This window comes from Rissa tridactyla, chromosome 21, assembly GCF_028500815.1.
Source record: "Rissa tridactyla isolate bRisTri1 chromosome 21, bRisTri1.patW.cur.20221130, whole genome shotgun sequence".
Lineage (NCBI taxonomy): Eukaryota > Metazoa > Chordata > Aves > Charadriiformes > Laridae > Rissa > Rissa tridactyla.
Window position 1 is genome coordinate 569,980 of NC_071486.1, and position 22,409 is coordinate 592,388.

The following is a 22,409-nucleotide window of genomic DNA, read 5'->3' on the forward strand; positions in this document are numbered from 1 at the left end:
CGCCGCTCCCGCGGGGCGGGGGAAGCCTCGTCTTCCCGGTACCGGCGGGCGGCCCCCGCAGGGCGGGGGGGGGGGGGGTTGGTCCGCGGTGCCCCCGGGCGGACAACGGGCCGGGGCCCCGCGGAACAAAGGGGCCGGGCCGGGACCGGCGGCGGCGGCCACGCACAGACAATGCGTCCGCGCGGGGCCGCCCCGCCCGTGACGCGTCCGCGGCGCGGCCAATGGCGGCGAGCGGAGAGGCTCTTTAAAAAAAGAAGCGCCGGCCGGCGGCGGCTGTCAGCTGTGGCGAATCCCTCCGCGCATGTAAACAGAGCTCGGCGGGGCCGCCGGCCCATGTGCTGCTGCCCGAGGCGGCTCCAACGGCCCTGGGCGGCGCGTAACGAGCGGCGCGGAGCTCGAGAGCGCGGGGCTCGAGAGCGCGGGGCTGAGGGGCTTCCCCGAGCCGGCAGTGCCGGGGGGAGCGGCCGCGAGAGAGGTCCGTAGGCCTGGGGCCGCGCACAAAGGTGGCCGGGAGCGGGGCCGAGGCCCAGCGGGCTGCAAGCAGTCTCTAGCGAGAGGCGCGGTGCCCGCCGTGCCCGGGCAGGGTCCTGAGAGCGGCTCCAGCCCGCGCTGGGGGGAGCCGCCGCCGGGCAGAGCGCTGTCCCCGGGTTCCGACGCCCCCTCACAAAGGCGCGTGACGGGGCGGGGCGGCCACCGCCCCCTCCCCCCGCCCAGGCCGGGGCGGACTCTTTTTCTCTCGCTCCTTACCCCCCCCCCTCCCCGTTCCACCCCCCCCCCCCCCCCCTCCCGGCGGAGGCGCACGTCCCGTTCCAGCGGCGCTCGGCGGCCCAGTGGCTGTTAGAGGATTGTTCGGAGCGGCAGCGGCGGAGCAGACCCGGCCCGGGCCATGGCCGAGTTCCTGCCCCCGCCCGAGTGCCCCGTCTTCGAGCCCAGCTGGGAGGAGTTCGCCGACCCCTTCGCCTTCATCCACAAGATCCGGCCCATCGCCGAGCAGACCGGCATCTGCAAGGTGCGGCCGCCGCCGGTGAGTGCCCGCATGGCGCCGCCGGGGAACGGCCTTTGTGTGGCGGCCCGGCCCGGCCCGCACCGGCGACCCCCCGCCCCTTCCCCCCCTCAGCCCTACGGCCGCTCCGCTCCCCTCGGCCGCGCAGCGACCCCCGGGCAGGTGAAGTTTCAGCGCCGCGGGGCTGGAGGGTGACCTCCCGCAAAGTCGCTCCTAAGCGCCGGAGTTGCCCGGTAGGAAAGTCGGCGGAGGGGAGCGGGGCAACCGGCCTCGCCGCGCACCCCGCCTGCCCGGCCTCGGCCTCCTTCCCCGCCCGCCCCCGCTGCTCGGCCCCCAAAAGTTGCCAGTCGGCCGGAGCCCCGCGGCTGGAGCGGCTGCTGGGGGGGAGCGGTCGCCGTGCCGAGCCCCCGAGGAGGCAGCTGCCTGGGTGTTGCCCTCCATGTTGGCATTGTGGCGGTGGAGGGCTGGGGGGAGCGCCCCTCGGCCGCTCCGGGCCCCCGGCGGCCTCCTCCGGCCCTGCCCCCGCCCCGGCTGGGCTCCAGCACAGGTAACTGCGTCCTCAAGTTGAACAACACCAAACTCCGCAGCTGTGAGTTTGGCTGGTGCCTCTGCGAGCTGAAGCCTAGACAGACATGGCCACCATTTTAGAATGCAATCCACAGTGGGAAGAGTAATAAGCCTTCGTGTTCATCATCATCACCTCAACCGACAATGTAGTAAGCCCAAAACTGGGGTGTGAATTCTGATTTCCTTTTGTTGGTTTACTCAATTTACTGAGAAATACTGCGAAGATCTTGGAACCATAGTTTGTGTAGTCATAATTCTTAGTTCGTTTAAAGGGATAAACAGCCGGACTGGTGGGGATAGGGGCTTCTTAGAGTAAAAATCTAATTAACAAGTGTGTGTGAATCATCTTTCTTTTGAGTGAATTGCTCTTTCTCTAAGTGGAGGGTGGTGCAAGTCTGGGGTGGTGCAGCTGGCTTGAGGTGGTTAACATGACGGCAAGAACTAGAATGCTAAACAGCAGCTGAGAGCCTTAAATCTCATCCAGCAAGAGGTGAAGCTGACAAAATGTTTCTGCAGACTTAAGTTTTGTGAGTGAGACTTTGAGTTCAAAGAAATGATGTTCGGAAACACATGCTTCACAGTTTCATGTTTTGATCACTGCCGGGACTCCTGTTGGTAACCATCCTTTTCCTTATGAATTAAAATAGAAGTAACTTGCTGTGTTGCTGTCTGAGAGGATAGAAATGCTTGTAGCAGATTGAATAACGTGAATCTCATTGGAGAGGAAGATGTTTCTGTTCTCTGGAAGAAGAGTCATGGTTTGCAGTGGTATGAACACACACAAGAACGCTCTTGAATTTATATCTAGGTAGAATTTGCCTGTGCCCCTTCTCGTGCAGTGCAGCCAAATGCTGACACAGTTGAGGGGGTAAGATGGTTTTCATTATACAGTCAACATTTAACTTATGTAATATTTTTGAGTAGAATAATCTTTTGGGGTTGTATATTGTCAACGGTGTTTCAGTAGCTGTGAGTGGAACAGAATTTTTATCAAGGTTTTTTCTTTTGTGATTTGTTTTTAAAAAAATCTCATTTGCGTTTCTTGGCTGCTTATGTAAAAAGCCAAAACCCTATAATAAAGGCTTCTCGTAAGCTATGGTATCTGTTAGAGACTCAAAAATTAATAGCTCTCATAAGGAATGAATTACTTATTACAGATGCATTTTTGGCATACTCTCGTCTTCACTTACCGAAGAGCTAATATCTGTCTGTATTTATGATCGTATGTTTCGCTGAGCGTATTTAGAAGTAGGATGAAAATAGTTGGCGCTGCTGAGGGCTGAGCACCTAATAGTGGTATGAGGCCTGGCTTTCATGAGAGCTTAGCTACCATGGCTCTTATCTACCCCAGATAATTAATTGGATGACTTGTGCAAGTGCAGTTGTTCGTTCACCGGCCTAGAGCATAGAGGGAGCTCTTCCAGATCTACCAGAAAAAGCCTGGGAGTTGACGTAGTTCCTGGCCTTCCTCCTGAAAACAGGAGACGCAATGACTATTCAGTTATTGTTCTTTTCTGTGTAATTGAGTGGTTTATAACATTGTGAGCTACAAACTATACCTACCTCTTCACAAAATTATATATGTGCCAACCAAATGCATTGTTCAGCGACAGCTGAGGCTTGAAGTCTTCATGCATCCAAGTGAATCTTTTGCCTGCGTTCTTAGTCCGGTTACGTGCTGGTGAGCAGGTAGGCAGCACTGTGAACTGTCAGGGTCTGTGCTGAAAAAGGAATTAAAAATTTGATTGCTTGGGTTGCATTATTTTAGCTTAAACTCTGCTGGAAAATTATCAGCAGAAGAATTTGTGCTTTTGAACCGTAATATGGAATATTGTGTGAGAGTGGTGATGCCCAACCGTAGTTTCACAATTCGCTCGTGAAGAAGGCCTTGCACCGAAGCTAGCTTTGATGTTACAGCACCTGACCATAAAGAGGAGAGCTCGCTGTTCTCTGAAGGAGAAGGGTCTTTTTCTCTGGAACCTTTTTGCTAGTGTTAGCTGGGCGCCAGGTAGGCTTGGAGAGAACCACATCTGTGGTGGCTTCTCTTGCGTGGCAGGTTTCGAGGACAGTGAACTGTTTTGTGAGGGGGGTATCGAGGTATCTGATGTGCTGTAGACATCTGGATGGAAGATAGAGGATTCTGGGGGATTGTTGTGTGTTCATGGGATGGAAGAATGTCCAGGAATGTAACAGGAGGTGTAATTTCTGCATGTCCGTTTCCAATTGAGCACTCAAAAGAAGCTTTCCTCCTCTTCATTCCAGTTCAGTTTGTTCCACTCATCACTGATGGCTTAGTTTTGCTCTTAGCTGGGTGATTCTGGGATACTGTAATGGCTGTCATGTAAAGGGTGCAACAATAACTGTATTCACTGACACTTTTTGTACGGAACAGCAAAGCAAAGGCTTTTTGTCAACAGTCTTGAGCATAAGTAGACAGTCCTGTTGGCAGCAAAGTGTTCACAGGAGATACAGGGCTTTACCAGTGGTGGTTGCTTCTGGTAGTTCATGTGCTACATAAATTAGAGATGCTGCGACTCTTGAACTGAAGGTGAGGAGCTAGATGCAGAAAAGTGGATGCTGCACAACTTGTTTGCAGTCCATCTCGTGCTGTTTTGTTGTTAGAATTTTCTTCTATGAGCTGAAAACATCCTTTATTAGGATTTCTTTCTTTAAATGGTAATCTGGAACAGTGGTTTATTCCAAAACTTGGCATGTCAAGTGGTGGCCTGACATTCTGGAAGATTTTATGATTGCTTTGCAAATTACTGGGGGCACTTAGATGAGTGAAATGAAGTATTGCTTGAGAATAGTATCGTTATTTGAAGTAGGTAGTTAATAGCAATTAATGAAAGCAAACAGTCTAGCAAATTTGAAGTCTAGCTTCAAGAATAAAAGGTAAAATGTAGAACATATGATACCATTCCTGCTTCAAGTTTTTCTTGAGAATGGACTCTTCTTCCGCTTCATTGTGTAGTTGCTTTGCTGCTGTGAACAAATAGCTAATAACAATTACTTAAGCCTTACTTGCCATATTAATCGCTTTCAAAATATACAGTATTCTAGAAACATTGTAATTTTCCCATGGCCAAACATGGAAATTGAGAAAAATCAGGCTAAATTTTATTGCTTTAAATAATGTGTATTTGGAGAAGTTCAGTTAAGGCCTTTAAGTAACCTTAAGTCTGCCCTGATAAAACTAAGCATTTTAAGATCAGAAGGTCTGTATTAATATAGTTGAAATTTTGAAGGAATTGACAGTGGAGTTTTCTGAATTATTGACTTGCATTTTCCAGTAATCCTGTAATAGTGGGAAACTTTCAAAAGGCTGAGAGGAATTAACTTCCGTATGGGTTTAAATTCTTTATGGGTGCAAGAGTTGTTGATCACATCTCACTCCAGGGTGGGAGAACGACTGGTACAGTCCTGACTAGGAGCCTGAAAGGTGATACTATGAAATACAATTGTATGAAAACTGGCGTTGTCAAATTAGTTTTATTGTTTTCTATGAGACTATGTATTTGGTTAAGCCAGTTGTGTTGTCATGATCTGAGATATGTAAATTACTTGAATGTGTTTCAGTATTCTAATTATAATAACTGTTATTGTGCAAAATTGATATCATACTGCAGGAAATCACAAATTATTTCAGCTATTAATGAGAAATTGTAATGAAGAATATGTTTCTAATGGTCTTTCAGAATCTCAAGCCAACGGTATCTAATTTTCATTAAAAGTCTAGAAGAACAAAAGAAATTATTGCATATAGATCGCACATTTATGGCGGGCAGCTCATTGTTATGGAGGGATCCCGATTGCCTAATAAACAATGGAGGTTATGAAACAGTAATCGCTTAAGTGGGACTTAATGTGAGGTTTTACATTTGGGAACAAAGGAGCGTAGGCCAGTCCTGGAGGAGGGAGGATTATTGAAAAATAACTGGATCCTTGTGGCAACCACTGTAATGGTAGAATGGATGCTTTGGCTAAACCAGTGAATGCAGCTCCTGAGGTTCTGGGTGAAGAATGGGGTGATTTACCTCTGTGGTAGCATGAGAATAGAAAATCCTGCATTCAGAGTACTGCACTCGTTTGAGAATTTTAAAAAGATTTCACAACGAGAGAGAGGATATGGAGACGCGTCAAGAAAGTTCTGCGCATGAAAGAATGAATTTTGAAAAATGTGACCTTAACAAAGCTTGAGCGGTGAAACCTAAAGGCACAGGGCTTCCAAGAACTAGAGCCGCTGCTCCAGGGATGTATTTTCAGGAGCAAGGTTGATTTAAACAGCGTCTGTTCAGCCTGCTCATTCAGCTGCCTGCTTGATTTATTTTCATTTTTATGGAGAAAAAGAAAACACAAAGCAAACCAAAACCCCTTCATTAAACTATGGACTAAAACCAATTCACTGTTGGAACAACTTTGTTGAGGGTTCTGGCAGTCTCCCGGTCCTGAGGTTGTAAAACATACTAAAACAGAGAATTGTTATACTTTGTCCTGAACAGGAAGTTGATTATGATGATCCCTCTGATTTGACAATATACAGAGGCTCAGCCAGTTGATTTTTATCAAAAAGAAAACAGAGAGATAACTCAATTACAATACGTAAGTGAGCTTCATAGGGAGAGAATCCCAGGTACCACGTCGTTTGTCAATGTCGATGAGAAGAGCCCGAGCTGCCGGTTCCCGTTCAGCACAAGGCAGATTCGCTTGACTTGGGTACCAGGGGGTGTGTTTTCAGCTGGGCCGGTGACCAGCTGCTGGGGAAAAAATGAAGGCTGGTGGTGGATTTGCCCCTTTCTGGCACTTTGAGTTGAAGACTGGTCGTTTTTTTGGGAAGAGATATTTCAGTGCTGAGGTTCCTGTTCACACGCTGTCAAATTCTTGTGAAGAAAAATAGATCAGTCACCAAAGCTCATTAGGAAATTTTTACTTTAAATGAAGAATTTACTGTGTTCAATACAGGGGTCGTAGTATGAAGTTAGGTAAATTCAGAGTAGATTATTTACTGGTCTCCTCTGATCTTTAATTGGCAGGAAAATATGAATAAGGAGTATCATTTTGCTCGTGGTGGCTGCCATGTGCAGCAGTGCTGTGGTCACCGGTGGTGTGGTTTCTGCAGTTCAGAAGCACTGAAACATTAGAGTGTGCTTAAAGGACGGTGAGATTTGCCTCTCCTTGACTCAAGTCTCTTCTAGTGAGGGGTTTCCAACACTCACTCTGTTAAGCTCATTGAAAATTTAAGATGAAACAGTTCAGTCTGGAATTCTCTATATGGGTCAATAGTAGCAGCATGTTTGGGGATTTTTTTTTGTAGTTTTTTTTTTGTTTGCTTAATTTGAGATAAACAGTGTCAATTAGCTAAAAGCTGAAATTTAGAGTTTCAAACTAAATGCAGCTCCCTTCCCCAGCATTGAAACTAAAGCTGCCAGTGAATGGAATGAATTTATGCCTGTGTATCCATTAGGATGTACTGTCTCTCAAGCCCCGATTACTGGGTTGTATCTGGGAAGCGCTGGCGGGAGTCTGTGCATGTGTGTGAAAGACCAGGTTGGATGTTTTTAAAAGCCAGGGGGAACCTCTGGGTTCATACAACCTGATTTGTGTCTGAGTAAATACTCTTCCCTGAGAAAGCAGGTGCTTTACAAGGGAAAATGGATCTGAACAGACAGGATGGGGCTGTAGGTAGCCAGGGCAGCAGAGGATGGAAGCCGCTGGGGACTCCCCTGGCCAGAGGTGAAGCCAGCAGCGTTGGTCTGCTGCTGTTCTGGGATGGCTGCGTTCAGATCTTTTCTTAATCCGAGTTACATCAGGATTAAAATCTAGGTTTAAAAGCTGCCAGTTAACAGCTCCAAAGAGGGCACAGGCTGTCTCCAAAGGGAGAGCGCCAGAAACAGTCTGTGCTGTCCCTGCCGTTTACCAGTCAGACACCCACTGGGGACGTGCTGTGGGACCAGACCAAAGGCCCATCTACCACTTGCTGCGTCTCGAGTGGAGATGGCAGTAGCTCTTGGGGCCCGGTGCCCCTGGATGCTGACAGACGAGCCTGGCCCCGGTACAGGTGGATGCTCTGCTTCAAGGTCTAGGTCAGTGCCTCTGAAGAGTTCGGAGATCTGGGAGGCGTTGCCAGTGCACTGACCCCAGCGCCCTGTGACCTGCTGTTTGTGAATGCTGCTGCCACATTGCTTGTCCTTGCCTGGTGCTGCCAGAGCCTCTGGGTCTGTTCTGTTCACGCAGTCGCCTCTGTGGAGAGAAGAGTGGTATCTCCTGTATGGAAACCCTGCTGCCTGTTTTGTGTTGATGTATAGTTTCCATCCTCTGCCTTTGGGTCTCGAGGTGCAGCTGTTTCTGAGGCTCGAGCATCATCTCCAGTTTACCTGATCTCTTATTTCTCTCCAGGTTTGGAGCTGGCATACAAAGACTGGGATCTAGGGAGGCGATTCCCATTGCAAGCTCATCTTTGTCTGTGGTTCTCAGATGGGAAGGATTTGTGGTGGTGTTTTGTCCTTTGTTAGTCTGCAGTACATAACAGAGTCTGATTTTTGTCTCAAATGAGAAATGCTCCACCAAGCTTATGCTATTGGAGCGTTCTGTGTGTAAGGTGTGTTACTGCACCCACGGTCCCTTCCTAGCAAGGAGGAATTCAGTGTTTATGTTGGAAAAATCACCTGTGCTCAAAAAATCAAACAAGGACCATGTCACCACAAACTAGGTTAGCTGATGATGGGAGTTACCAACTAATGTTAGCCTTTTAACAGGGTCACAGAGGGATTAGTTCCCATTCAAAAGGAAGCTTTGTGGATGACCCACTGACACTGCTGCAGCGATAAATGGTGGCGCACATCAGTTTTGCGTAGATTCTGCCATCTGAGTTTCTTTTGAGTGTGTTTTTAATGTAGTCGTAAAACCGTGAGACGAAAAGGGACCTCCTGAGTCACGGAGTCTGCTCCCTCCCGCTCGGAGGCAGCAATCATGTAACACCTTCGCAAAGGCAAGATCAGAGATCTGGGAACAAAGGATGTAGGTCACGCTCACAGGGTGGGCATCCTGGGAAGCGGTGAATTGCTATAGTTAACTGAATGAATATGTGTTTCTCTGGCAAGAATTGCTAAGATATTCTTTTGGATCTTACTATGAGACGCTGTCTAGCAAAATAATGAAAGTGACGTCTCTCTTTGTGTCTGACACTGGAGAGATTGCAACTAAAATGCTACTTGCAGTTTTTAAAAGACATTGAAAAAATAGGAGAGGTCTCAGGAAAAAAGCCCGAGGAAAAAAACCTTTATTTGCGGGACTGGGAAGCTGGTCCTGTAAAGAGAAGCAAAAAGATATTTGTTTATTGAAAAATGTCTTGAAACATCGCTTCCAGGAAGAGCTCGTGAATAGCTTCTTGGACAGTAAGCAAACAAGATATTTGGTTAAAAATGCGGTGAGGATAAGTGAAAAAGAAAATTCAAAGCTAACTTGTAGAACAGCTTACCAGTGACAGTGGTAATTTCTTCTTCACTTGAATTCAAGAGAGTGGGAGTGGTTAAATCTTAATTAGAGAGTGAGTTTGGATGAGGTGGAAGGCTTACCAGCTGAAATTACATGAAACCTGCCATCCCTCTAACAACAGGTCTGTAGGGAGGAATATAGAAATAGTCTAGAAATAGTTCTCCTGACCGTTTGTAGTTTGCATTGCCACTTGAAATATTAATGTGATTCTCAGGGTATGCCTTCTGAACAGTGAGGTTTGTCTATAAAGTTTATAGAAAAGTTTGAAATTTTGATGTTAGTCTCATTTTTTGCATGGATTGATATTCAGGTTTATTCTCTTAAGTCTGGTTAACAAATGCACGGTAACGCTAACGTAGGCAAATGATATTGTGTGTTCGTTACAGGCTTCTAAAAATGCTGTATGGACAATAGAAAGCAACAGACTCATTTCAGCTGAAGAGTCTGTGTGGTGTAAAAACTCATGATTTTTTAGGAAGTTCAGGTTTTCTTGCTTTTTGCATATCCTCATATCCTTAGTGTTTAGCATGCTTGTTGAAAGAAACATAAATTGATCTTTGTAAACTTTTTTTTTTTTTTTTAAAAAGGAGGGGAATCCAGACCAGTTGCTTTTGAGGACCTTGCCAAGTGCATGCTGGCTGGAAATTGCTAGTGTCACAGACTTCCCGGGCACAAACGTAAGGGAAGTGGGCCCGTGGAGTGGGTTTGCGTGTGCTCTTCTCTTCCACAGCAAAGCTCATCATGCGCATCAGCAGTTTTGCAGAATTAGCCTTGCCGTGAAAAAGCTCCCTCTTGTGGTGTTGCTGCGTTTTCAAGGTGCATGAAGGCATTTATCTCAAAATACATATGTTTCTTAATACTCATTTTAATGGATATTGCATTTATCTTAAGTTGTGCTTCAGAACGTATGCAAGATTTTTGTTGAGTAAATAACGTGATTATTAAAGAAGGGTTGAAAGCATCTTGTTTAGGAATTAAGGGACTTGCTGTACCCTGGATAGATTGATAAAAAGATGATAAAAACAGAAGACGATAAAAATTATTCTCATAGGTTGTTTCAACTTTGAGTAGTTCAGATGCTCCAAAATGAACTGTTTGTGACTTTAAAATGAATCAGTGATAGTCAAGTGGCCTGTTTACGACACCTGTTATAATTTCTCCAGGTGGCGAGTGGCTCTGTATCTGTAGCTGACTAATGTCATATGAAACAGTTTGTGATAAATGGGATGTGCAGTAGTGTTTCTAAAGTCAGGAGTCTTTTTATAATAATCTAATATAACCTACTGTATAATGTATAGCATGCATTTTCACCCAGCTCTACCTGCTTAAAAATGTCAAAAGCCGGAGTAAATCAATCCAGTGTTACCTCTCATTTAAGCCAATTTACCATATCTCAATAGAGACTTTCTTGTTGCTAAAAGTTAAATGCTTTTAAGGCTGTTCGTAGAATCATAGAATTGTTAGGGTTGGAAGGGACCTTAAAGATCATCTAGTTCCAGCCCCCCTGCCCTGGGCAGGGACACCTCCCACTAGATCAGGTTGCTCAGAGCCCCGTCCAGCCTGGCCTTAACAACTGCCAGGGATGGGGCTTCCACCACCAATTTTTTTTTTCCAAATTTTTGTTTCTAGTCAATGGACCCGTCTGCCTGATAGACTGAAAAGCTATCTACTGAAAGTCCTATATTGAATAGATTGAATTTCCAAAGCTTCTCTTTGTAAAACAGCTGACGTACCATCAAAGTGTTCTGGTGTGTGCAGCATTCATTCAGTATCATTAAACTTAAAAACTGCTAGGTGTCAAAAATACCTGTTGTGGAAGCTTGTGTTGTCTGGAGTTCTGTTACTTTTTCTGATTAACTTAACTAGTGTTTCGCTAGAGCAAGTGTCTTTAGCCAAAACGGAGAGTTTCCCAAAACATACATCTCCTGTTTATTACTGACTGGCGTATGGAGTTAATCAGCTAATTCTGCAGTACTATGTTTTGGTACACCATGTTGTGATTATGGTATTTCTGTGAGATAATGCGCATAAACTTCTTCATTCGCTTTCATAAGTGCATGGGACAAGCTGCTTCTGTCCTGTCTGAAGACAAGCTGCTTTCTAGCAGTGGCTCTTAAGCCCTTATCTGTCCCAGGGACCCTTGTGTCTTTATTTCTTTAAGATTGAGCATGAGCTGGAGCGTGTAGGAACAGGTAGGGATCCTGTTCCTCCTGTTGTGCCTCAGTGGCATACAGGCTTTTCTCTGGGCTCTCCCCAGAGCAGCAGACTGTGCCAGGGGACACGAGGCCCCACCAGAAGAGCCTCCTGCACTCTCCTCTCCCTTCTTTGGCTTTCCTGACCGTCTGCCAGTCCTTTATCTGCAAGCGATAGCCCTGACAGCGTCAGGCTCAGTAACGGAGTAAAGTCACTGCCTATGTGAGCTAAATTCTTGCTCCTGTTCTTTTTATTCCTGCTTCTTTTCCTCTGCAGGTCGTCGTTGGTTGTAGGGATCCTGTTGTAGGGCAATGTGTGGCCCACCTGGCGACTGCCTTAGCTCATCACTTAGCTATGTGGTCAGCCAGCACATGCCCCTGTTTTCATTTACTCTCTCAGCCTAAGCGAAGTGTTTAGGATCGATCTTGCAGTTTGGCAATGTCCCCAGCATGTCCCAAGGGTGTTCCGTGTTGTTACCACTGTGTGTCCTCACCTGGTTTGGTTGATGGTCTTCTGTCTCTCTCCATGCACGGAGTAAACTCCAGACTTGTGACTAATGATGTAACCAGTGGGTTCAGCCGGAAAGTCAGATTTGTCCTGTTGAAGTGTGACACTTCAAATCTTGCCCTGAATGTTCCCAGTCATGTTTCTCCTCCTACAGTTTGTGGGTCACGAATGATTCCTCAGATATCAGAACATTACAAAAGAATGTCAAATGTTTTCTTTGTTAGGCTTGTTATTTTTGTTGCATTTGGTGTTCTGGCAAACAAAAAACATGAGGTTAATTTTATCTAGCTGTTTAAGAACATCATGCCATTGGACACCAGTCTTAGTTCTGGGCTTAAAAGACCAAAAATGATTGAGAAGCGTGTCCCTCTGGTTGAGGATTGACCGTCGTCTTGATAATTTGTCATCTTCATCCCCCTATTGTCATCTAACTTCCAGTTCAAATTTTAATTTCAACCTTGCTGAGTTTTGATGTGCTGAAACTGTCTTGTAGGATCAGTAAACTTTAGAGGTCCGGATTAGTTAACGTATGTTTGATAAAACACGTAGATTGGTGTCCCTCTTTGCTCTTGAGGTTTTCCACGCTCTTGGTGGCTCTTGCATACCTTCTCTCCAGTTGTGAAAATACCTGGTTCTGCCGTGGGCTTGCTCTAGTGACAGGGTGGGGTCACAATACAGAATTGAGCCTGGGTGTTTGTACGTAAGGGGATTTGACACTAATTTTTTGTATTAAGTATATCTGCGAAAATAACAGACATTCTCCTTATGGTGTTGCTCTTACTTTAGTTGCCTTGGTCCACAGGTGTTGAGTAAACGTTCTTTTTTCCTGGTAGAAAGCTCTTGTCTTACTCCACTATCAGTAGCTCTCGTGTGTTATCTTCATTCTGTAATTAGTGATAATAAGATAGCTTTATATGTAATAAATTACTGTCAAGTTTAAATCAAATCTAATTTGGTTTAGCGAAGCTGTGTGCTGCCAAACCAACTGCATGTGAGAGATGTCAGAGATCTAAAAGATAAAATTGCTTTATAGTTGTATTTATAAATAACACTACCAGTTGCAGGTATTCTGTCAAAGTAATAATAATCTTTTTTTTAAATTGATCATATTCCAGCTGCTCCTGAATGTTTGCAGACAAGGAATTAAGAAAAGAAGCTTTTATTTCTGTTTTTTAGTGCAGCTGCTGTTTGTTTTGGAGACCAGCTAACTGCTGCGTTTGTCCTTCATGAGCATCTAAAGACTCCACTATCGAATGTTGTTCTTCCCCACCGAGGCAGGCGTTGCAGTTTGGAACATGGTTTATCAAACTGCACTTTGTTCTGTGTTTTGCGTGGTAACAATACTGAATTTGTTAAGATAAGTAACGTCCTATCTCCGAGTTGGAACCGAGTTTCTGTTACTCCGGTTTGCAGCGCTGGGGGGGCTGCCTTGCACGGTACCAGCCCTTCCCAGGGAGTTGTCTCGCTCTCTGGCAGACGCAGCCCTCGGTGCCACACGGTTCCCCTCTGGGAATGGCCTGGGCAGGGGAGGGTTGGCATGAGACCAGGGGATGGCCTGTGCGGCACCGTTAGCTGCCCCGCGTGGGCAGGGAGAAGATGGACTGACTCAGTGGGCAACTGGAGGCTTGGCTTTGGGGACAGGTCCTTAGTCCCCAGGTGCCATTTATTTTGTGGCTTCAATATCTATTTCAAAGGCACACTTAAATATTTTAAGGGGTAGGCAGTGAAGGTCACTTGGCATATCTCGTTCTTCCTGCTTTCCAGGCTTGTTTACCATGGAGTAATTTGGAAACAGAAGTAGAGCTCCCCACAGCTGGGAGCACGGTGGGGTGCGATGGCCCCAGAGGCTGGGATGCAGCCCGTGCCAGTGGGCAGGTGCTGCGTGGCCACCACGCTGGGCTCCTGCCGTCTGCTGGAGGGGCACGTGGTGGGGAGGGTTTGGAAGCCACGGAGACCTCTTCCATGCTTTGGGCTCACCTGGCTTTTGACTGGCGTATAGAGAGGTTTCCTTCATTTTCCTGGTCTTTTGATGAAACTCTTCTGTTTCTCCAGGACTGGCAGCCTCCATTTGCGTGTGATGTCGATAAGCTTCACTTTACACCGAGGATCCAGAGGCTCAATGAACTAGAGGTAAATTGTAAAGCTGAACATCGCTTCTGTTCCAGAATGTTTAAATACTCCTTCGAGAGGCAGTGTTTTCCAGTGGATTGACCGTGGGCTGTGTTTCACTTGAGCTGACAGCACTCAGGACCTCTGAACATCAGTTTTTAATTAGCACAGAAATTAATCTGTTTCAGAATCTAGTTAAAAACATCCCAAGCATAAAAAGTAAAGTTAATGCTCATTAAAGGAATATAATTCAGGTCTTTTCCACGCAGAGGTGCTTATAAGTGGTTAAACTCAAATTCTCAAGTACCATAGATTTCTATCTGGGTTTTGTGCGCATACAGCATCTTTTAAAAGTAGAAGAGATGAAGCGTTTACAGAATGCTTTAAAAATAACAAGCCATTTGCAAGAAACAATTACAAAATCTGGATTCAGTTGGTGTGAAATTTGCTGCTCGCAAGCACTTTCCTTCACTGCTTCATGAATTCAGACGAGAGGGAGGGAGTGGCGAGGAGTCCTGGGTAGCTCGCCACTGGTATGAGTTGGAGTGGCGGTGACCAATTGTTCTTGTGACGCTCGTTTTCTGAAGTCCTGGTGTGGTTGTGTGGAGTCCCGGGGAAGGGCTCGAACGCTGGCTTCGGGTGCTGAGAGAGAGATTTGCATGGACACACGCTGGGTCAGAGCTCTCTGGAGTTGCTGAGCAAGTGAGTCTGCGTAGACATGGCCTTTTTTTACCTTAAGAATCGACAGTGTGGTGAAAATAAAACGTGTCAAAATTTAAGTATAAGCTACTACTAGAATTGGACATAGCAACAGTCCAATTATCTTACCGCGTGAATTGCTGGGCAAACAGACTAATTGGCTTGCCCTGCCCTGACTGGTTCGTATCCATAAAAATGAAACAAATGCAGTTGGGAGTGAAAAGGGATAACAGAAAAAAACTTTTCTAATTTTTTTTTTTAATAAGCCATAAATATTGGCTTATATTTGGTTTATTACAAATAAACAAAATTGTAGGAAACGGTTACATTTATTAATGTAATAAATATACTAAATTTTAGCAATACAGCTCATTTAGGTAGTTTTTAGCAGTAATAACGCATTGCTTGTCTGTTCTGAGAAAGTACTTTCCTAAATGCAGTAAAAGTTAACAAAAAATGACTTGAGGAAAGATTGGTAGTATCTGTATGGAATTTTTTTTTTTTATACATTATGACAAGAGGGGGAAAATGCCAAATTACACTTGCACAGGGAAAAGCCAGGCAGGCAACTGAGGCTGCAACATTATAAACAGTGGGCTACTACAAAAGCATGTGCAGTTCATTGGTTTTGTTTTTGTTTTTTTCAGGCCCAAACTCGTGTAAAGCTGAATTTTCTGGACCAGATTGCAAAGTTTTGGGAGCTTCAAGGATGTACGCTGAAAATTCCACATGTGGAGAGGAAGATCTTGGATTTATTTCAGCTTAACAGAGTAAGATTGCTACAAGGGAGAAACTCTTCCTAAAAAGATGTTGTGTTATCGCAGTTTCTGGGGTGTTGTCACAGTTGTTCAAGGGGTATTGCTTTGTTTAAGCTAACATAGCTAATGTGACAAAATAGTAGGAAGCTTCCATGTGAGCTAGGACATCAAATTAAATTTCCATCTCTCTAAAGTTGAACTTGGATACAACAAGAATAAATTTAGGCTTAACTGAAGGAAGATTCTGAACAATGACAGCAGTGAGGAAAAAAAAAAATTCCATTAGAAATACGGGAGAAAAAAATCCAGTTCCTTTTACGATGAAGCTTGTTAAACTTCTGGAGAAGTTTTATGTATTCTGATAGCAAGAGATGGGGTTCACTGACCCCCAGGGTGTGTTCTCTCCGTTTCTTTGTTTAGGTTAGTTTTTATTTGGTTGATTTTGAGCCTGGTTCATAGTACTTAGTGAGAAGAACTGATTGTACTGCGCTAGACAGTTGTGTTGGAATACAAAGTAGAGGCGTGACAAATTGCGGCCAGAAAAATTCTCAAAAGTAGGCTGAATTATGGCTTGTTCATTTAATAAATGTGCTGACTTGTTTGTAAAATAATTCAACAAGTTTATACTTCCTGAATAGGTTGTATGGTTATATGTTCCAGTTACAGCTTTCAAACAACTTTCAGGTTTTGATTTGGATTTTTTCGTTGTTGTTGGGGTTTTTTTTTAATCTATGTTTTTCTGGTTTAAAATAGCAATTGTGGTGTTGTCTCTTCTTTTAAACTAGCAGTGCTTTCCTTAAATGCTGATAATTTTAGTATTAAATGTACCACCATTTTGTTTTCGCTTTTTAGCTAGTCGCAGAAGAAGGAGGATTTGATGTAGTTTGCAAGGAGAGAAAATGGACCAAAATAGCCACTAGGATGGGATTCGCTCCTGGCAAAGCCGTGGGTTCGCACATCCGTGCACATTACGAGCGCATTCTCTATCCTTACAACTTATTCCAGTCTGGAGCGAGCCTGTTGGTAAGCTATAATGAACCTAACTGAAGTCCAATTAATTGAGCAGCCAGTCTGTTATTTTTTATTTATTGATGGAACATTTCCAAAGACTGCGTTTTACACTTTGTGGCATGGAGGTGACAAGACGCAGTCTGGTGTTGATGTGAGCAATTCAGAAAGCCATAGGCAAACTTTAATTCTAAAAACTTTTACTTTTGATTAATTCTTGAAGGTAACCTCTTACTGACTACTTCGAATACTACCTTTTGTATATTTTCTCTACAACTTACAGAAGCCTCATGATAACGGACATTCAGACTTCCTGTAACGATTTCTTTAATGCTGTTTTGTCAAATGCAAAATACTGCTGTATTCTTAGGTCATTCTAGAGTGACTGAGGAACTCTAGCAAACCGTGGCAGTAACTCATCTTGCTTTCGCTAAGGGTGTCCAAGTTCAAGAATGCTTCATGGGTATTGCAGTGTAGTTAACAGTATGGCTTTTTTCAAGCTTAAATCTTTATCCTTCCTCCTTTGATTTGGCCATTAAAACAGAATTCGGTGTTGGCTGAGAGTGGAAGCAATGTAATCTCTAATGGAGAATAGGGCTTTTCTTTTAGTGCAGTAGTCATTTATTTGGAAAACTAAAATAAGTTGCAGTTGCCAACATCCATTTTTATTTATTTGAAACATTCGTACCACGATGGTGAGTGGTGACCTTTTTTAAGCAATAAAAACCCTAATCCTGTTACAAGGATGTCTCTGTCTACAGAAGTCAATGCTAGCGTTTTCCATAGAGCTACCAAAATGAGGGAGGGTTTTGACATAAGTCAGGAAGGTTGGAGTTGAAGGCTTTTTATTCAGCCCGTGTTGATCACATTTTGGTAAAGAACGGCTAGATTCTGCATACCCTTCGGAAAAAATAATTTAACCTAGTAGGTTTGACTGTTTTGCAAACAGAGGGTAAGAATAAAATATAGTTGAATCTTAGAATCTTTGTGCTAGGAAAACTGCTGTATCAAAAATATTTTGCCTTGCCTCAAATGTATTTATGTTCAGCGATGGAAAGCAACACCATTTTCTGAAGGCATTTAATTGAAAACTTTGCATTTTTATTAGGTCTGAAAATTGTGGATTCTTGGGTTGGTTTGGGTTTTTTAAGCTGGTGTGTTTTGTGACACTTAGCTTTGCTTTCATATTTTTGAGGTGTGCAATTGCACAGGGAGAGACGTAATTAAAAGTTGTAAAACAGTTAACATGGTACTACTACGCTTCCTTGGAAACGCGAGTTCCCCATGCGAGTGCTTACCACGCAGTCAATGTTTACATTCATGGTTTTCTCAGTAGTGGCCCTTTTAGAAGAGAAAAGCCTTCTCAAGTGAGGTCACGCTGCTTCTTAAAGTGACTTCCCAAGCTCTCTCTTGCAGTGGGCTCCTGGCGTTAGTTCCAAACAGATGTGTTTAGCGAATGCAGTTCTGGAAAAGCTGTGTAGGTATGGGGAACGTCACGTTTTAACTCCTCCCCGCAAAAGCTATTAAGATATTCCTCTCCCATATGTGGGAGACTTATACTTTCAGTGAACTGAGAGAATCCACAGAAATAGGTTGGGATTAGCTCACTTTTCGCTCAAAGACTTTTTTTTTTTTCTTCCTGACAATGTTGTCTTCCAACTGAGTTTGTTTTGCGATACATTTTTTGAAGAAAAAAATCTCAGATGAGGTTCTTTTTGGCTTTCTTCCATGTGTTCTCAGTAAGTGGTGCTTCCCCAGATGTTTCCTGTGTAGGTGCCCGCTTTATTGTATGTCTGTTCAGTGCTTTACTGGGAATCTAAGCATCTGTGATTTTTGTTTTTGGAGAAGTAGCAGCTATTCGATTTGACAGCTGTCAGTTTGAGATATGTGGTTCCTTCTTGTGATATTTCAACAAGCCTTTTGAGAGAAACTCTTCATGCAGCTAGGATGATCATCCATAAAAGATTAGTGTGAGCGTTCATTGATTTTTTTTTTTTTGATTGGTAGTACTTGCAATATCCATTGACTTTTTTTCTGCAAAAGTTGAAAATATGGAGTGGTGTAGTTTCCACTGATGAGTATGCCATAACTTAAATCTCTTCCAGATCTGTGTTTAGCATTAATTGTTTATGTGTGGCTTAAATATACATTAAACTGCCTTCAGGAATTATTTTGACAAATATCCCAGCTGGAGATATTTCTATATACGTACAAAAATAGTGAAACTACTTAGAGCTGTTCAGAGGTGAACAGATAACGTGTTTTTATTAGAGCTCTCATTCAGGCAAACGGCAAAAATTTCTTAAATCGTCCAGTTTCTAATACTCAAAGCAGCTCCCCGCAGGGGTGTATTTATTTTATTCTTATCTTGAAGCATGAGGTGTTGGGTGTTTGTCTCCAGGGCAGTTGCAGTAAACCTGTCGGTGTACTGCTTCTTACTGGCCGTGCCTCGCTTCTAAGCCGCAGTAGCCGTGGGTGTGAGACTACAGAATCGCTCCCTGTGCCCAGAGGGATGAATGTCCCCTTGCATGAATTGAGGGGTCTGGAATCTTCAGTCAGTGCATCTCCTGTGATGCGTTCCCCAGATGTTTGCCTGTTTTAAAATGCAGCTAGAGCTTGGGAGGGTATTGATGGTCTTGCGATGTTCTGGTTTTGAGGGAATGCAGCTGGTTCAGTAATTCTGGGTCTGGTCTCTCTTCCAGCCTAAGGTTTAATGTCCCAAGTGGGACTCATAAGTCCAAAGATTTATACGTTTATGCCTCTAATAAAGATGTTTCTGTGTGAGATGCCTTTCTAGAACCCTTTACTGTTACTGGAGAAAAATAAGCACCTCTGGGGTGTTTGGTGGTTCTTGTCCTCAAGTGGATACATAGTGGGGGTAGACCGGTTGTATTTTGCAAGTACAGGGCGCTTGGGGGATTAGTTTATCTGTAAATTACTGCGTCATAAACATCTAAACCTGGAGGAGATGGATTGTATCCCTTTTCCCCCCCCCCCCCCCCCCATCCTCTGGCATCCTGGAGGCTTTATTAACATTCCTGCTGTGTCCTTTGCCTACCTGCTGAAGGAGCTGGTCCTTAATGGTTTCAGCTGATGGGCTTTTAACTTACTCTCTGCCACCATTTGGAGTTCAGGGATTCTATGTGCAACCATCTTCTCGGCATATAATGAGATCATGATCACAGTATGTAGGATGAGCTTATGGTAAATTATTGGTAGAAGCTTAACCTTACCAAAAAGGCTCTGCTGGTTGGGAGAGGAAAGGACTGAAGAAATGGCAGCTGGTGTCCTTGGCTAAAGACACATGATCAGTTGATCAGGTCAGTCTAGGAGTAAAGTGGGTTCAGAGGAATTCCCATCTTTAAGACAGGACTTCGCTTTTTTTTTTTTTTTTTTAAAAATGAGGCAAGTTATGCTATTTGTTGTTTTTCTCTTTCAAGGTTTCGTTACCCTTTTGTTTAGGAAAATCTGTTTCTGTTTGCCTTCTAGGTATTTGCTTTCAAGGATGATATGTCCTCTGTTATCAGAAGGAGTAGAAATTTTTTTTTTTTTGGTGAAAGATTTGGGTTTCACATGAGAACAAAAATCAACCAGATTTTATATAAGTCATTAAATTTGGATGTCCTGCGTCAAATTAATCTCATTTGCTTTTCGGTTCTCATTTTCATATTTTTCCTACTCACTGGCCTTTTCTCCTTGTCCATTCTCTGTCCTGAGAAATTGTTATTTTTGGCTTTCTCCCACTGATGCTAATGTGAACTACTTCACATCGTCATCTTTCGGCGTGAGCTTTAAGGCAGCCCGCTGTCCTGACGAGCCAGCCGCAGTGCTCTGGGGCTGCCTGCGAGCATCAGCCAGGACTAACTGCTCATGTGCATAATCCACACAGTTGGGTGGTTTTGTGTATTTAATGTTGAAATTAAGTCAGACATTTGCTTTAGGAGAATAAGTCTAGAGCTTACAAAGTCTGAGACTGAAGGCAGACCTAAACAAAGCAGGAACTCTGGAGGTTTCTTTGAGCAGTGTTGTGGACTGTCTGTGGGTGACAGTTAATGTTATCTTGCTACCCTTGACTGAGATTTCTTTTTTGTTACATACATGTTTCTTTCAGCAGGGACTTGTCTTCAAAATGCCGCTTTTTTCCTCTTTTTCCATCTCCCCTTCTGACTGTCATTTGTTTCTGAAAGTCTGATTTCTGTGCTGTCTGCAGAACAGCCCTTACGCCGCTGCAGTGGTTCTCTTGCAGCTCCTGCCCTGTTTCTCCCTTGCGAAGAAAACGCTTGTGATGGGAACAGATTAACAGAACTTCATGTGAATTACCTTCTGACAGCATAAGACTTCTTCTTTCTTTAGGAGTTGTTGTTTACTCATTAAAAACTGTTATATTTTGTCTGCTGTTACTGAGTGTTGTGTGGCTTGACAAACTTGGAATTGTCATTAATTATTATTTTTCTTGCCAAATGTATGCACAGTTTTCAGCAATTAAATGTGTTCATTCAGCAACTTGAACTAAAACTATTCTTGCATCTTCTTCCCTTCTGCCCTTAATTCATGGAGCAGAGTTGTCCTCTCCAAAACATACAAAGAGCAGTAGCTTCTGCAATGTTCTTCAGACGAAATTGTGTTTCAGTTAAGGCAGGGATGTGTGATAGGCTGTAATTTACTTTTATATTGCTCTGTATGTCAGCATTACAGTAATGCAACCTGAGGACACTGCGGCAGTTTCCAGTGTGCTGTTGGTAGTCTCCAAAAGCACCATTTGCTAGAAGAATGGCTATTGGTATTCCCATACAGAAATGTTTGGTGCTTGTAACATTTAAAGGATGACTTCAGCTTTATTTAAGATCCTTTATTATGGTTATTGCCTTCTGTAAAAGGGCAGGAAAAAGTGATTTTGTGACTTGTTCAAATAGGTAATGTTACAATTGTCATAAATACTGTTTTTATTAACTCAGCACGGCAATTACTAAAGCCCTGTCTACATTCTTTCACATTAGCCAGGAAATTGTTCTCCACAAAGTTTGTATTAGAAGCGGAGGCAGAAATTAAATAATCAAATTGTGTCTCTTTAGTGCTTGCAGAAACCAGATCTCACCAGTGACACAAAGGACAAGGAATATAAGCCCCACGATATTCCGCAGAGACAGTCTGTTCAGCCATCTGAAACTTGTCCGCCTGCTCGTCGAGCAAAACGCCTAAGCGCAGAGGTGAGATAATCAGGCTTTCTGTGGGCAAACGCTCGTGGTGACCGACCTGGGAATCGCTAATGCAGTGGTAGTTTGCCTAGGCACGTGGCACAACAGGTTTTTAAGGTACAGGTCAAATGTTATTTCGATCTGATCGCTAAATTTATATGCATAGTAAACAGCTGTTTAACTTTTTCTTTGTCATTGTTAAACATACCTAAATATTTATAAAAGCATAAATTATAAATAATACAGTAAGGATTGTGTGATACTTTGAAAAGCGTGTCACTGAGGTTTGGAGTTCTGAGCAGCTCTTCTACTGAAGCTGTTCCACTTATACATTAGTTATGAGTGTGTACGCTATAATAATGTTTTTAGCATGATTATAAATAATAGGGGGCTCATACATTAAAATACAGGTGACATTCTAGAAAGAAGGCTTGTCTTTTGCAGCCTTGATCTGTCGTTTCCTCAGAGGACAGCCCGGGAACAGTAGTTATACTTTAAATGTTTTGGGAGGTTTCTGTAAATCTTTCATGAGTTGAAGCCAGGTGTTGGAGCAGGGAAGGTTTTTGTTACAACATCAGCATTGTTGTATTTCATTTTTCACTCTGAATTCTGTCAATTTGCGACACTTTCACCATGCAGTTTAAGGAAAAAAGTGCATAAAACTAAGTCAGTATGGTTTTGTACAATCAAACAGGATTAATTTTACATGGCCTTAGGAAGTAATATTTAATTGGATAAGCATAAAATTTATTGATTATATCTGCACAGAGCTCTCCGGTGAGGACATATTTTAGGAGATCGTCATGTGTCTCCTTCGTTGCTGGAGAACTGTAATACTGTGACTTCAGTCTTTTCTGGGCTGATGTTCCTGCCTTC

The 22,409-nt window shown here is 43.8% G+C and overlaps 1 protein-coding gene across 2 annotated transcripts in view; it reads left to right on the plus strand.

Annotated features, from left to right (window-relative positions):
* The first annotated feature begins 795 nt into the window (after nt 1-795).
* Nucleotides 796-22,409, plus strand: part of KDM5B (lysine demethylase 5B) — a 55,316-nt gene continuing 33,702 nt past the window's right edge. The window contains exons 1-5 of one of the 2 annotated variants that reach the window (XM_054181184.1): nt 796-1,024; nt 13,817-13,894; nt 15,220-15,342; nt 16,183-16,353; nt 21,411-21,545. In XM_054181184.1, the coding sequence (XP_054037159.1) occupies nt 887-1,024; nt 13,817-13,894; nt 15,220-15,342; nt 16,183-16,353; nt 21,411-21,545 (645 nt within the window). In that variant the 5' untranslated portion in view covers nt 796-886. Of the gene's footprint in view, nt 1,025-13,816; nt 13,895-14,460; nt 14,576-15,219; nt 15,343-16,182; nt 16,354-21,410; nt 21,546-22,409 lie in introns of those variants that run through there. The other variant, XM_054181185.1, reaches the window with a different exon arrangement.